This window comes from Apis cerana, linkage group LG11, assembly GCF_029169275.1.
Source record: "Apis cerana isolate GH-2021 linkage group LG11, AcerK_1.0, whole genome shotgun sequence".
In the NCBI taxonomy this organism is placed as follows: Eukaryota; Metazoa; Arthropoda; class Insecta; order Hymenoptera; family Apidae; genus Apis; species Apis cerana.
In genome coordinates, this window is record NC_083862.1 from 8565663 (window position 1) to 8580702 (window position 15040).

General features: G+C 38.4%; 1 protein-coding gene and 1 long non-coding RNA gene across 4 annotated transcripts in view; one reads left to right on the forward strand and one right to left on the reverse strand.

Annotated features, from left to right (window-relative positions):
• The window catches only part of LOC108002348 (transcriptional regulator Myc-B), a 39222-nt gene that overhangs the window by 14455 nt on the left and 9727 nt on the right, over positions 1-15040 (reverse strand). Inside the window, exon 3 of one of the 2 annotated variants that reach the window (XM_017063980.3) lies at positions 4159-4257. The exons of the other annotated variant lie outside the window; for it this stretch is intronic. Within the exon in view, the coding sequence (XP_016919469.1) occupies positions 4159-4257 (99 nt within the window). The remainder of the gene's footprint in view (positions 1-4158; positions 4258-15040) is intronic. 2 annotated transcript variants of the gene reach the window in all.
• Positions 13059-14341, forward strand: LOC133666953 (uncharacterized). Of its 2 annotated transcripts, none has more exons than XR_009831868.1 (2): positions 13059-13939; positions 14028-14341. It is a non-coding gene; the product is annotated as an uncharacterized LOC133666953 (long non-coding RNA). The 2 variants fall into 2 exon arrangements; XR_009831867.1 differs by having other exon boundaries at positions 13325-13939; positions 14010-14341.

The window sequence follows — 15040 nt, forward strand, 5'->3', positions numbered from 1 at the left end:
CTCTCTCTTTTTCCCCTCTTTTTCTCTCCTCCTGTGTAGCGGTTCGATTACGTTCGCTCGATTTACGGATGAATTTCGTTCCGCAACAGCTCCGTTCATAAAACGAACCATTAATCGGGCGGCGATCATAAATATAATTGAATTCGGCTCGACATTGCCCACGGTGAAGCGTGTCTCGCGACATTTTATGAATATAATTTGGCTCTCGAGTAACGAAGAGTTCGGTTAAACGCGGATCTTTCTCTTTGATGAATTATGGAATTACTCGTAAATTATAAATTACATTTAAAAAAAAAAGAAAAAAATGAAATATATTCCGTTTTATAGATTTTAAATGAAGGAAATATTGTAATTATTTGGAATAAACAAAGTATCTAATAAATCATAATTTAATAAAACATCCTATTTTTTTAACTCGTGTCTTAATATTTTTAATTTTAGATACTTGGCCCATATTGGATTTTCAGATTTTTTTAATTGATAATACGAAAACTATTCCAAGAATTCTCAGGCTTACTGTAAATGTTGGATGTAGAAAGGATATACATACTTTCAATATTTCATAATCAATAAATTTTAGGTAATAATGCGTAACTAATGACATATAATGTGACATAAATGTTTAAAATAATATTCTATAGTTCGATCGTGTCTGTATTTGTCAAAATGCGTTAAGAGTCAAAGAGTTAATAAAGATATGTACATCGCCGATTCGAAACGCGAAGTGGATAGCGAGGTATCTTTCTTTCACCTAAAGTGGAACCGCTCACTTTATGATCGCTGCATTTTCATGCATTAATATACTCGATTTATACATATAAAAGTTGTCTTTCAATTCCGGTAATTTTATTCGCATAATACAAAGAGAAATAAAGATACGAAGTATATAGCATTACGAGATTCTTTATGCAATGAACTTAACCTGAAATCTAAAATTTAAAAGAGGAATAAAGAAAAAAAATGTAAAAAGTAATGCTCATCTATAAGATCGAATTAATTATGTTAAATTTTCCTACTTAATTTTATTTTACTTATTTCGTTTATCAAATTTCAATTCCATTTGATAGATTTATTAGAGTGGAGATTACCAAACAACCTATTTATCTTATTTATTATCTCCTTACTTTTAAAACTAATAGAGATATATATAATTATTTAGATAACAATTCTTCTGTAATTATATATAAGATTAAAAAAATAAATTGTGTAATATCGTAAGATGAATTTAAATCTATTATTATATCTATGAAAATTAGAAATGATTATTTTCGTTATGAACGCTTCGATTTCTTTCATAGTATTACTTTATAATATCACAGGAATGGATAGTTTTAAATTCGTTTAATTAAACACAATCGATTTTTCCATCAAAATCATTGTCCGCTGGAATTATTGTCTCCTTATATAAAATAGAATCCGTTGGAGATTTAAATTACAAAAATTCCTAACTTATCCCTATCTTGAAACACGTCACGCTCAGTGTGCAAAACATCCAGACACGTCTTCCGGTTTCACTTTACCTGGCCGCTGCAATCGCAGCGTGAACTTTTAATTAAGCCTGGTATAAACCGAGAAAAAAATCTATCTATCTTACTTCGATCGTACACTGATATTTATTTCGATAAAATATAATTGTCAAATGACCGATTAATCTAAAAAACAAATATATGTATCAATTTAATCGAGAATCGAGAACAAATATTACAACTATTAGTGTTAAAATATCCTATCCAGCATTTATCTTTCAATGTATAATGAAATATTCTATTCTATTCGTTCTTTAACTTTGAAATGAAATTACAAAATCAGATTTAAGTTATTTCCTAACAAAGAATCCTAACAAAGACGGCTTGAGAGAGAAAATAATAAAATTTCCTCATGCTTCTCGAAACGATCGATAAGATATTGTAATTATTAATCGAAACAAGATGTCAATCCTTCGAATCAAAATCATCCTACTTCGAAAATATTAATTATAACGCTTGGAAATCGTCTCCATTTAAAGCCTCAAACGGGGCCAAGCGGAAAGAGTCTCTCGAGGAACGAGGAAGAAGCCAAACGAGAGAGGTCGTATACATGTGGCACTTGTATCCGTGTGTGCAAGGCAACGAACGAAGCAATCCACCGCCTCCGTCATGACCATACATGCCGCTTGCACGTGTATCGTCGCGCCGGTTAGGCCAGACACACGAATCTTCCCGAAACTGGCGATCCGCCAGGTCGTCGACTGCGAAAAGGCGCGAAAATTTCTAAAAATAACCATAGGAGCCATCTAAACTAACTATAGAAGGAACATCGAGGGTCGCGGACTCGAGAGAACTACTTCCCCTTTGATTTCGTCTATTTTCCCTTCGAATAGCTTTAAACGTCGTCGACGCACGTGCCACCTATTTTCGCTTCACTTCGATTCACATACCGCTTCTTTTCCACTCTTCCGTATTTCTTTTTTAATTTTAACCTTTTTTTTCCTTTCCTTAGATAATGTTTCTCGATTCTAACATTTTTGGCTACTATGGAGCCATCTATGACTGAAGTAGAATCACCAGTGGCGCCATGGAAGCCATAGATGACTGGCGATTCCATGAATTCGTAAGTTGCACGATTTCTTCGAGATTTGAATTTCATGAGTTAATTAAGTAAAGAAATGAATAATCAAAAGTTTCGTATGCGTTTACGATTTTATTAAAGAAAAAAAAAGAAAAAATTATGACTATATAAAGTTTAATGAATTGATAAATGAAAAATTGCAAATAATTAAAATGAATAATTTTAGTTCAATTTCCATAATCTTACTTCGTATAATCGAACATATAAAATGCAAAATAAAATATACGATTAAATTGTATTTAAATTGTAACTTGAAAGTTATAAAATGTCAAGGAATGAAATCCATTAGATTTTTAAATTTACTCATATATGAATATCGTGCTATGTCTTTGTTGTTGGAAAAGGCACACAAACGTTGAAAAAACGGATGTTAAGAGTCACAATCACGTTGCAATTGGATCGTAAGAATGACAGGAGTATTCGACTATTCATATGAAATATAATGTAAATCCATTTCGATGTATATCCAAACATAATTTTTTTTTCAAACAATGTGTCGAACATACAAAATTCGCCCGGAAGTTAGTGATAATGATTTCATACGGCGTGGTTCTTCTTTTAAAGAAAGGAAATGTCTCGTATTTCGTCCCACTAACGCCGTATAACCTACCAGTCATCGAATAATTAATTAAACACGGTTCATTTATATACATATCCGAAGGAAAATCAGCGCGATAACAAAAATAGAAATCGATATGTAATTGACTGAATCCACGGTCTTATACTAATATTTGCAATAATATTTCTAATATGTAGAGCAAAGAATAAACGACCACTCGATATATTTACACTCGGCATGCAAGGTTACGTCTTTGTTGTCGAATCAGTGGCTTTTTCGTTCGATGAGTAATTGACGTGATAAATTTATAATAAGAATATTATTTTTACTTTTCTAAATTAAATATACTGTTAGTTATCTAGTTATAGAAGTAAAATGATAATTTTGAATAAAATTTTTTGGAAATTAATGAATTTCTTCATTACGCAAGTTATTCACTTGGAATATTATAATATTATGATACATTCATTACAGTTTCTATATAACTTAAATATACCGAGCTATATGATATTCGTGCACACACAATGGCATGCAATAAATCCCTTATTTATAATACATTATATTACAATAGAAGGAAGCAAACTTACTTAACTCTTTAGTATAAAAATTCTTAAAAACTATCAAAAAGAAAAAAAAATTATTACAATTTTTAACATTTTTTTGTATAATCCTCTTATAAATAAGACAATACATTAAAATGCAAGGTTACGTGTACTAAAAATATATTTGGTTAGTTAGGTGATAACAAGTTAATCTATCGAAGGACAAACTTATTACGAAATGGTAATTAGGTAATTTTTATTTCTCAACAACATCTATTTAAAACATACTCATAAATATTAAATGAAATATCATATTTGAAACAAGTTTGAATAATGTAAATCGGATCCCTACACCAAATAATCAACTCCATCTCACTAAAAAAAAATTATTAATCTTCTCGATTCTCTAAATCCCCCATAATACACCCACCTCGTCGTTTAACCACCTACCTCGCATACACACATAGCTGGCACGAACGTCATACGAAACATCTCTTCTATCCGCTCCCAACCTATCCCACTTGGCGAGCGAAACACGTCCAAAATTAGCTGAAACCGTGGTACAAATTAGGAACAGGCGTGAATCGGGCGAAAAAGAGAATAGTACAAGAACTGAGAAAACAACACGTACGCTACATACGTAGCGCGCGTACTATACGCATGTGACATTGTCCATCCGTGAAAGAGAGAGCGCGCGCGGAGGCTGCGGAAGAGGTCGGCGGCCCGACGCTAGGGATCCCTAGACGCGCGCGGTCCAAGGGGAGGAGAAAGTTCGAAGCGGTTACTTTGCGAAAACCAGGGGTGGGGGAAAAGTGGCGGCGGTATATACGCGGCGCGAATCGAGTCGACCGGGGAGGAATAAGGAGGGGAAGAAGAGAGGGAGGGGGAGGAAGAGGAGGGAGGGTGGCAACGTCAATTCGCGGCAGCACGTGCAACCGCGTAAGAGCGACCTTGGGGGTCAGTGCTCTCCGTGTAAGCAGGCCATAGTAGAGTACGTCGACGCGAATCGATCGGGCTTGCTCTCCTCTCTCGTTGGGATAGGCGACCGCGAGACGAGAGAGAAAGAGAGAGAGAGAGAGAGAAAGAGGAGAGACACGAGAAGAGGGGAGCGAGTTTTCGTGATATCGAACGGTCGCCTCGCCTGCGGACGAGCTTCGAAAAACCTGGGGTGGGGATGAATTTCCTTTCTCTTCTTTCTCCTCTAGGCACTATGGATATATTGTCTTCTCTCTCCTGCTCTCTTTTCATCTTCCGCTCCTTCTCTCTCCTCTCTCTCTCTCTCACACGAGCCGGGTGATGGTAGCGTATCCGGATGGAGGGTCCAGCGCCATTTTTTCCCGGACAAATCCCTTTTGGCTGATTACGCGTTTTGATTTGTGCGCCTCGCACAGGGCGCGGCACTCGTCTGGCCAGCCGAATATTTCCAGAGGGCGGTGAGAGGAGACGCGTGGTATATTTCCAGGCGGGAGAAAACACAATGTACGAAACACCGGTTACCGTGGCTGTGTAACACAGCCTCGGCTCTCGCTTTGGAAGTGAACGTACCGTGTAGAAATTTCTTTGATCCCGTTCGTAGATAAATTAGACAAGTGTCTGCGGGGAAGTGATCGGGAGCTGGACCGCTCTCCGGAGAGAGGTCTGTACAGAAATTATGGAATTTAGCTCGGCGTTAGGTGGTTCCGTTACGCGAACAATCACGATCGCCCGAGAGGCGCGTTGAAAGAAAAAAAATCGGAACAGAATGCGGAGGAGAGCATTGTACAACGCCATTGTGTACGTACGCTTTCGAGGTATAAAACGCGAATGCTAATCTGGCCATTCGCCGCGGGAAGGGCGTGAAAATTCCATTACACGCTATAGTCCAGGGGGAAAGTAAGTAGACAGCACGCAATCGGTGGTACGGTTAGAGGAGAGAGTTTAATGCCGTACCATCGAAGGCTATTACACGTTCCATGATTCAGCCGGCGCGAGATATCGACTGGCCGGGCTGCCTCATTGACGCAAAAGCTCGCTAGGGGAAAAGATTGCAGAGGAAAATGCCAGGAATACCCCCTGCGCGCGCTCGAGTTTCGCGTATCCGGCTATATACGATATGTAGGTCTCCGACCGTCTGATGACCCGTTACTTCTCTCCACAGGAGATAAGCGTCAGATATGAGGAGTATATATATATGCAAAGCTCAGCTAGAAATGTATGCGCGTGCTCCGCATCGCGAATTGACCTGTGACCAACTCTTCGACCCGATGTCGCGCTAATTCGTCATTCATGGATCATCAATTTTTTTCTTTTTCTTTTTTCGGATTACGTAACACAAGTTCCATTTAAAAAACATCGCGTAGTCTTTTAAATATGTAGAACGTTAGTTCCATTCTGACCGTGGATCAAAAATGATAAAATAGAATCTAGAACTATCTAGAATAATTCAACTCTAGATTATTTCGTCGTACGTTTAACATATAGGTCAAAAGTGAGCAAACATCCGGTTATCCAAGAGTTACATATACATATATTTATACGTATATTTTCAAAGTAATCTTGAAGGATCTCTCGTGTGCGATCTGTGTATATCCTTCTCTCTGTAAAGAAGGTTGGGTCCATGTATTCGATTGGCCTCCAACATCTCAGCCAGACTGAATTCCAATTATATCGTGGAGTAAAAAGCGAGGGCCGCGACATGAAATTACTTTTCGTGGAACTCTAGGCCCGAACGAGTCCCACGGTTCAAAGTATCCCGAGATGACAATCCCTTTAAGCGGAGCCACATATGCGAACGTGACGGCACGTTTCTCTTCCTGGTCACTCGATGTACACACATATCCGTATATGAGCCGAAGCCATAAATCTCGTCGTGCCCAAGGCTCGCGCTCGCGGCTGATGCCTCCACGGTACTACCAGCCGACGACTCATCCAATCCAGTTACGAAAGTGAGCGCGCTCCAAGACTCGCGACCTGTAAAATGCTCTTTGTCTTCCTATCTCTCTTTCTCTCGAGGTACCGGCTCGAAAGTCACGAAACACACACACAACGTAACAACGATGGGCATCGTTCCACGAGAAACGGTTCGCGGGGGACACAGAAATCGGCGCGTTGCGTGCAAGAAGTCGAACGATCCGTGGATTTTCTCCCGGGTGCTCGACGAATTTTCTAATTGCCTCGTTAAATTCTTCCAACCGACGACTCCTTACTTTAAATACCAACAACCCCTTTGATTTAAGGTCGTGACGTTAACGACCAGCCACCACCTCTTGTTTCACCTGGGTAATCGGTTAAGGGAAGAAGGATGATCTTGGCGATTTTGATTTTTCTATTCCAATTGTAGCAACCCGGCCAAAAAGGAATAACGAAGTAGCAGGAGAGAATGTACGTGCCTCGTTCAGAAAAATCACAAACCATAACACGCGTTACCATATCCCGACGGCCAAGTCCAATTACGAGGTCTCACCGGCTTTTATGCATGTGTGTGTGTATGCGCGTATATGTATATACATATCCACCCCGCGTGTCGCGTTCAATGTACGAATGCACTTGGGAAGTATACCGCGAGATACTACCTTGGATAACAACCTACGCGAGATACGAAATACGGCAGACGTATCTGGAGGATAGTAGCCAGGAAACGACCCGGTGACCAGACACCATTAAAGCCCTGCCCACTCGACGAGATCCGCCCACGAAACGGGATGCACATCGATGTTCGCACAGTTACTGTATATATATATATATAGTATGTATTATACGAGAGACGATCTTCGTTATTATTGACGTATCACCGATGGCGCTTTTCTATCCTTATATATGACACACGCGAGAGAAAAGGGGAAGATGCGGAAAAGAGGTATCACCTCATCTCCATCGTCTCTTCTCTTTCCTTGGTCGATTGACTCACAGAAAATGCCAGTCTGGCCGTCTCTTTCCTTCCACCGTTTCTTTCCGTTCACTTCTCCCTCTTCTTTTTCTTCGTTCCCTCTTTCTCTGTCCGATGTATCTCTTTCTTTTTCTGGATCAGTGTTTCTCTTCGAAAGGCTCTCTCTCTTTCTTTCTCCCTCCTTTTCTTTTTCTCGTTCGATCGGCTCGAGAGAGCAGGCTGGCATGCCGCCTCAGGAGTACGAGAAATGCAATAAGAAAGGAGAGAACTGTCGGTGAGCTGCCGCACCGATCGAGTGGAGAGAGGAAGGAGTGCCGCGATGTCGGGGTGCGCGGGAGGAACGTGAAAGAGAGCGTTGTGAACCGGCCGATATATTGTCTTTCTTCTCTCTTTCCCTCGTCACGTTCCGGCCAATTTCGAATTTTTAATTGGACAACGAGATATTTACTCCCGATTCTTTCTCTCTGCGCTTTTTTTTCCGGTTCGCGCGCGATATCGACCGACTGGTTAGGTCATTTTACATCTCTTATCTGAGAACTTTGTGGAGAAATCGGTCGCTCTCTTATCGGGACACGTGTATATAATATCAAGGAGAGCCTGATGGAATTTGAAATTTGCAATTTATTCAAAGAGAGAATTCCGATATAGAGGTTATATTATACGTATAGGATACGTTATGGAGGAGTGGAGGGGGAAAAAAATGGCAAAAAGAAAAAAAAAAGGATCTCTGTGATCGCCGCTGATGCCGATCGGCATTCCCGAATCAGGTTTTACTCGTCTGACATTTCGGCGACCGACCTCCTAATTCTTGTTACAGGAGAGGTCCAGGGCATCCTGGTTCGTCGACCAGACATTTGATATAGAAGAAAAATGATGGAAGGTATTAATATACTTCCTTATTTCACATCAGAAATTATAAATAATAATTCGATTTAATGGTTTAATAAAGGTAATTTCGTTTTAAATAAAACTTCGATAATTTTCTAAATATGAATATATACTTCAAATTTAAAACGTGAGTATCTTAATCAATAATAAATCATATTGTTTGCAATTTTAATCCAATCAAATCCTCTCGTTAAACAAATTAAATTTAAAGCACGAAAATACTTTAAGCTTTATTTTAAACATTATAATCTTCCAATCGATAAATTTCAAAAATAAATCCAATCTTTCACGAATTAAAAATATAAAATAAATTTACGTGCAAACTGCTAGAGGTCAACTTTTCTTTTTTAAATCTCAAAACAATAGAAATTAGCGATAAAAGTAAAAGTCCTAAGAGTGACCTAATGCATTTGCTACGATACTTATCAGAGCACCGGCCTCTCCCACGCGGCCCGAACTTAATGAATGAATGAATGAATGAATGAGTGAATGAATGAATTACGTCACACGCCGGAGATGCACTTATACGTAGAACACAGAGTGTAAAGAGTTCCTGTGCAAAAATAGGCGCCTACTTGATTTCTCGAGGGAAAGTTGTAATTATACATGGGACATCGAAAAAGAGAGAAAGGATATTGCGTCAAATCAAATCGAATATAATAAGAAAATAGGAAAGAAAACGTTTGCCAAATTCACCTGCATACAAAGCTAACACAAAGCGAAACTGAATTGTTTTGCAAAAACCGCAAGGACCGTTACGCGTTCACGATGAAACCGCATTTCAGTACTATCAGAACATAAAGTATATCTCGGTCGGAGTCGTATTTTATTTTAATAACAGGGATTCATGGCCATATTGGTCGCGTTTCTTTTCTATTTTCGTTACGTAGCTAAAATCGGTGCAAACAGCGCTAAGATAAATGTACGTATAGATTAACGCTTGTGTAATGGGCATGACCAAGCACTTTCCTTCTGATGAAAGACCCCGACTCCGTAACTAGCTCGAATCGAATCAGAGCGTGAAGAAAAATGGCCCCAAAGTGAAAATGATACCGCGAATTTCGCGATGGCCGCGTGCCACAGACTTTCTTCGAACCGCTTCGCTGCTTTCGCCGATTCGTTGAAATCGAAAACTTGGACGAGAGTACACGCGTCCCATCCTTCATTGCACGCACGCTGCACCCACTGAATTCCAGAATCGAGCGAGCCCCATCGAAGAGGCCTGCGATAACCGACGACAATCCGTACATTTTTATGAGGCGTTAGATAGAGTCGATCTTCGCGTTCCATCGCGGCATACACAATTTTCCAAGAACCTTTAACCGGGGAATTTGCATGAGAAACGGAACCAAGTTCACACCAGGTTCGTCACTGCCGATGGAAAAAGAAGAGACTGAGAGGGGTGGCGTACGAATACCACGAAAAAAAAGAGAGAAAAAGGAAAATCTAGACGTAAGGGGAGCCGGGATCTTCGTTGAATGTGTCTCGAGGATCACAGGATCGTACCAATATGCCTTGACACCTCGTTACACAATGAAGAAACTCGAGAGGATTCGGATAGAGTACACGGTAACCCTTTCTACGAGAAGAGAGTCATATCGATGACAGATATGAAATAAAAAAAAAAAAGAAGAGAGAATTTTGGTCAAAAAAGTATCTTCTGTAAGCTCTTCTTTTTATTCGGATTAAAAATTTGAAATCTTGGTCGATGAAATTAGATACGTATATTTCGAAATAAAAGAAAAAAGAGAGAAGCAAAAAAATATCGAAATTTTTTCTTTTATGCAGATTACGATAAATTTGAAATTTTATCTAGTATGCAAAAATTTAGTATTTTAGTAATTTAGTTACTACTATCTAGTATGCTAAAATTTCAAATAGTATGCAAATTTTACGACACCTTAGAGAAACTTCTGACCATAGGGGGTCAATTATAAAATCGAGCCGAATCGTAAATGAAAAGAAAAATATTATAATCGTGTATTTTATTTTCCATCGTTTATAGCGTATAAAAAGACTTAGTCAAGCAACCTTCGTTCAATGTAATATTATAGAGATGATTTTTAATAGACATGATAGATCAATCAATCAATGATTCTGGTAAATACACGATTCGTAGCAATGAAATAGCTTCCAAGAATCGACTGTGAATAATGTCTCGAGAAAATTAATTTACCGGATGATTAATCCTTTGGATCTGATTCCATCAGAATCTATAAGGTAATTTTCAAGGAATTCCATTATAAATCTTTCCGTAACGAGAATTTTCCTTTTCTTATCCGATTTTTTATGCAGTTGGAGTTTACGCGGTACTTATCGGTACTTAGCATTTACATAATTAATGGCGCTAAACAGCTGTAATTGGCGCCGCACGTAACGCGTACACACTTGCGATAACATTGTTCGATCAAACGTGTACGAGGAAAAAAATAAGTTCATTATCGTTGTCACATTGACGCGCGTGTGTGAAAATCATCAATTTAACGAAGAAATTGCAGCGAAAACTTGAACTATTCTTTGCGTATGCATTATGCAAATATTGATATTTCTAACGCGATACTTTATGACGCGAAATACACGCTAACAACGAAGCATGCGGAAGAACGCGTAAGCTCGTAGTTAGCATGATTTCTTGGTAGCAATAAAACTAAATCTTCGCGTTCAAATGAAATTAACGTTTACAAATACATTGACAATTTGATAATTTTGTTTAAAGAATTAGAAATCGACCGCTTATCAACAAGCTTCTTTTGTACCCAACGAATATCAAGATTTTATAAATTACAAATTAACTTAAAGAATTTTCCAAAAAACTAAATCTAACATAATTACATCTAAAAAAAAAACTAACTAAAACTTGTATTTTTTTGATGCGATATACTATTAGTACGGTTATCGTCGTCATAAAGACCACTATATATGTGTATTAATACTAATTGCACATCCTCGAGTACACGAAAAAGCAATTGAACTGAAAAGTAGAAATGCCAAAGGGGCACTGCGATCGCGTAACACGCCACTGGAGTTATCCCTCGCCGCGCGACTGCGGCGCGAATGGCAAAAAGGCTTAACCGCATTCCGGCGACCATTTAAACCGCCGCGGCGGGGTCCCACGCTTGACCGCAAGCAGCGAGTCGACCGGCCGGCCGGCTATCGATTGACGTCACTTGGTACCGCGTGACCTTCGAGTTCCCGCGCGATTAACTGCGCATGCTCGAATGATCCTGCTCCATCGAGTATGCACCTGCAAATACGACCCGCGCATCCACGAATGCATCATTGTAAAATGCGACGCGATAAGACTCGAACGTCTCGTTTTCTCGCTATCGATCTTGCTCGTTCGAATTTTCCTATTCATTTCTACTTTTTTTTTGTCGATACACTTCGCCTTTATCGTTTAATACGACAGAAGATAAAAGGTGTAATCGATCGAGAGACTACAAACGTTGTTAGATGGGTAAGGCTGGATGTAAAAGCTAGCCGGCAGTAAATGACCGGTTAGATACCGCAGACGTCACGCAGCGTGGCGCAAGCCCCCTAGTCCGCGACGCATTGCTCGTATGAAAAAGATGCGCATGCGTTGTTCCTCGTCATGCCTCTTCGGTATATAGCAACCCTGACTTTTACCTTGTCTCTCTTTCAAGAATTGCTCAATTTAAAGCATGCGCGGTCAAATGAAATCTTCCGTAATACCGGCTATTCTGTTCTTTTCAAGTAGAAACGTTTCTTTGGATAAATGAGAGAATTGGAAACTACTAGAATAAATGATAAACCTTTATTATATCTCAACTATTAAAAGCAGTCTGAAAGAAAGAAAAAAAAATAGATTATCGGTTGCTTTTGATTTTAAGGGTGAAAAAATAATCCTATGAACTCTTGAATCAATTTGAAACTCTTGAATAAATCAGATTACATAAGAGGTAACGGTACAGAGGTCCCAGATATCAAAAACGGGTGGTTTCTTGTCCAAAATGAGGCCAAATCTCATAATCAGGAATTATATAAAAAGCTGAGAGTTGATTATATGTACGTATATATTTTCCAAATCCTCCTTCCAAAATACGTATCTTAGTTGATATTAGAATTTTTCATTTATTAATTTCATCTTTATTCTGACTCATTATCACATCAAAGATCTCCTTTTTTTCTTTTTTCTTTTATTCTGCAAATCAAACAAAAATGATTGTTAAGATCTTCCGAAAGCAATGTTAAATAATCATTAATACATTTAACGAGGTCACATCGCTTGTTCATGGTCGTGCACCGGTTTCTCTTCGTTTCACTGACCTGTCTGGCCGCGGTCAAAAGTAGCCATTTGCAAGTCGTGGCCCTGGCAATTACCAATTACGAACGGTGACACGACTACACGAAGGCCGAATCTGCGGTGTGTCCGGTCGCACGGTGCTGTCTTCTTGATCCATTAAACGGTCCCGATCAGGAAACGGCGTATAGCTTTTATAAGAGGTCGACGTTCGTATACGCTCAAGAATTCTCTCACCGTTTCGCCGTCTGCGCATTCTCCTCTCCCGTTCTCTTCACCCACTCAGAAAATTCAATCGCGTCGATCAAACGTTACAGTCAATTATCCTGGTCTCCCAGTTCGATCGATACCGTCGAATCACATCCGTGATCGTTAACGTATCGCGACGCGAATCATTTCGATTCCAATTGAATGATTGAAAGCTTTTCGCGATCGATCAAAACAATTTATCGATTATATTTATTCAATCCGTTATTCGATTAACATATATTTAAATATAAATCCCGAATAAATAGAAATATTTATATTCTATTCAAAATTTATTTCTTTTGTTCAGTACATTATAAAAAGCTTTTTCTACCTATATTTCTAACTATTTTTTGTAAGGATCAGGTAAAAAAAAACGATTGTAACATATTTTTTTCACTTCGTCAAACATAACCTCTAATTCATCAAAATCAATATCGTGAAACATCGACATCGAAGATTAAGAGAACTCGCTGAAAGCATGTTCGAAATGTCATATTGTATCGAGTGCATCGTAAGCATGACGTAGAAAAATAGAAAATACTAATATACATACTATGTACAGCCTGATGTGCAATGCCGGGGTTCAATTTGACGTGTAATCGGAAGAAAAGACTGTGCGCGCCGACTAAGTGTCAGGTCACGTGCGCGCGCATTAAGTGTCGCTGCACACGTGCACACGAATACAGGCGGCATGCAACTATGTGCGGGCAAAGCTGCGCGGTCGTTAGGCGACTCTTTCCTCGTCATGCTCTCCTATCATACCAGCCACGTTACACGCGCGCAACGGCCATGTTCGAATATCATTGTACAGCATCGTGTGCGTGTATTCTCAGTACCTATAAAACAATGTTAAGATGTCGACATGTGGTGCAACATATTTTCAGATGGTAAACGGCACTGTCTCCCCACCTATCTTAGACGAGACCATACTACGTGGCCTGAGCGAATTATGTGAGTCGCGCCAAATCGTATGTTCATCCCTTTTTCTCTTTAGAACTTTCTTGCTTTCTCTCACAATCACTATCGAACATTGCACAGAACGATGTCTTCACGAAGTTGTAGGTGACGAGTCTTGAAAACTGACCACTGGAAATCTAATTACGAGGCGTTATACCGAACAACCCAAATGACCACTCGAGGAATTCGCAGGACGCGTCTCCATTTTCTGCGCGCGCACATCTTTCTGCGCGAATCTGGATGCGCAGTGCCAGCATAGTGCCAGCTTTCAAGATACATATATTTTATGTCGTGGATCAAAAAAGTTTTCAGAAGAAAATATAAATTATAATAAAATGCTGGAAGTTCATAATTTAATAAAAATATGCATTTGTCGTATAATATAATAAAATATATAATATATAATTGTATAATTCATCAAATTATTTTTTACGCGTTAAAAATATATATTTACCAAAAAAAATCATTTCTTATCGTAATAATTGATATTTAATTATGAAATTCCTCAGCCAAGAAAAGAAGCCATTGATGGATATTTTGCAGATTTTAACGGCTTTAGAATGATTTCGTAACATGGAATAACGAAGTGTATTGAGATTTAAAGATAATATTGAAAAACAAAAATAGAAATAATATTTATTTCTACTTCAAGAACTTTTCAAACGATCCGTGTATTTGTATACAATATAAGCCAAAATATAGTGAGGTCGTAAATTAAATCATCGAGTATCTATAGTAAACAACTTCTTTATACTGCCCATACCGAATAATTATGGACGAACTAGATAGTATTACTAGATTATTCTTCTTTGAAAACAAAAACAATGATTTTTTTCGTAAATCTTCCTCTTCCTTCAAAACTTCCATTATATATATATAACTACTTTATACAATTGTACGTTTACTAAGAACTTATTCAGTTTTTCCCCTTCTTTTTTGCACCATATATATGACATTAAAAAATGTTTGCCTGTAAAAGAATAAATAAAGAAATTACCTAAAAATATCGATTTATTTCACTATTTTAACACTATAAATTCAATTAATGATATATTTAAATATCCATGCAATAAAAAAATGACTTATTCTGATTACTAATTGAATTTACAACC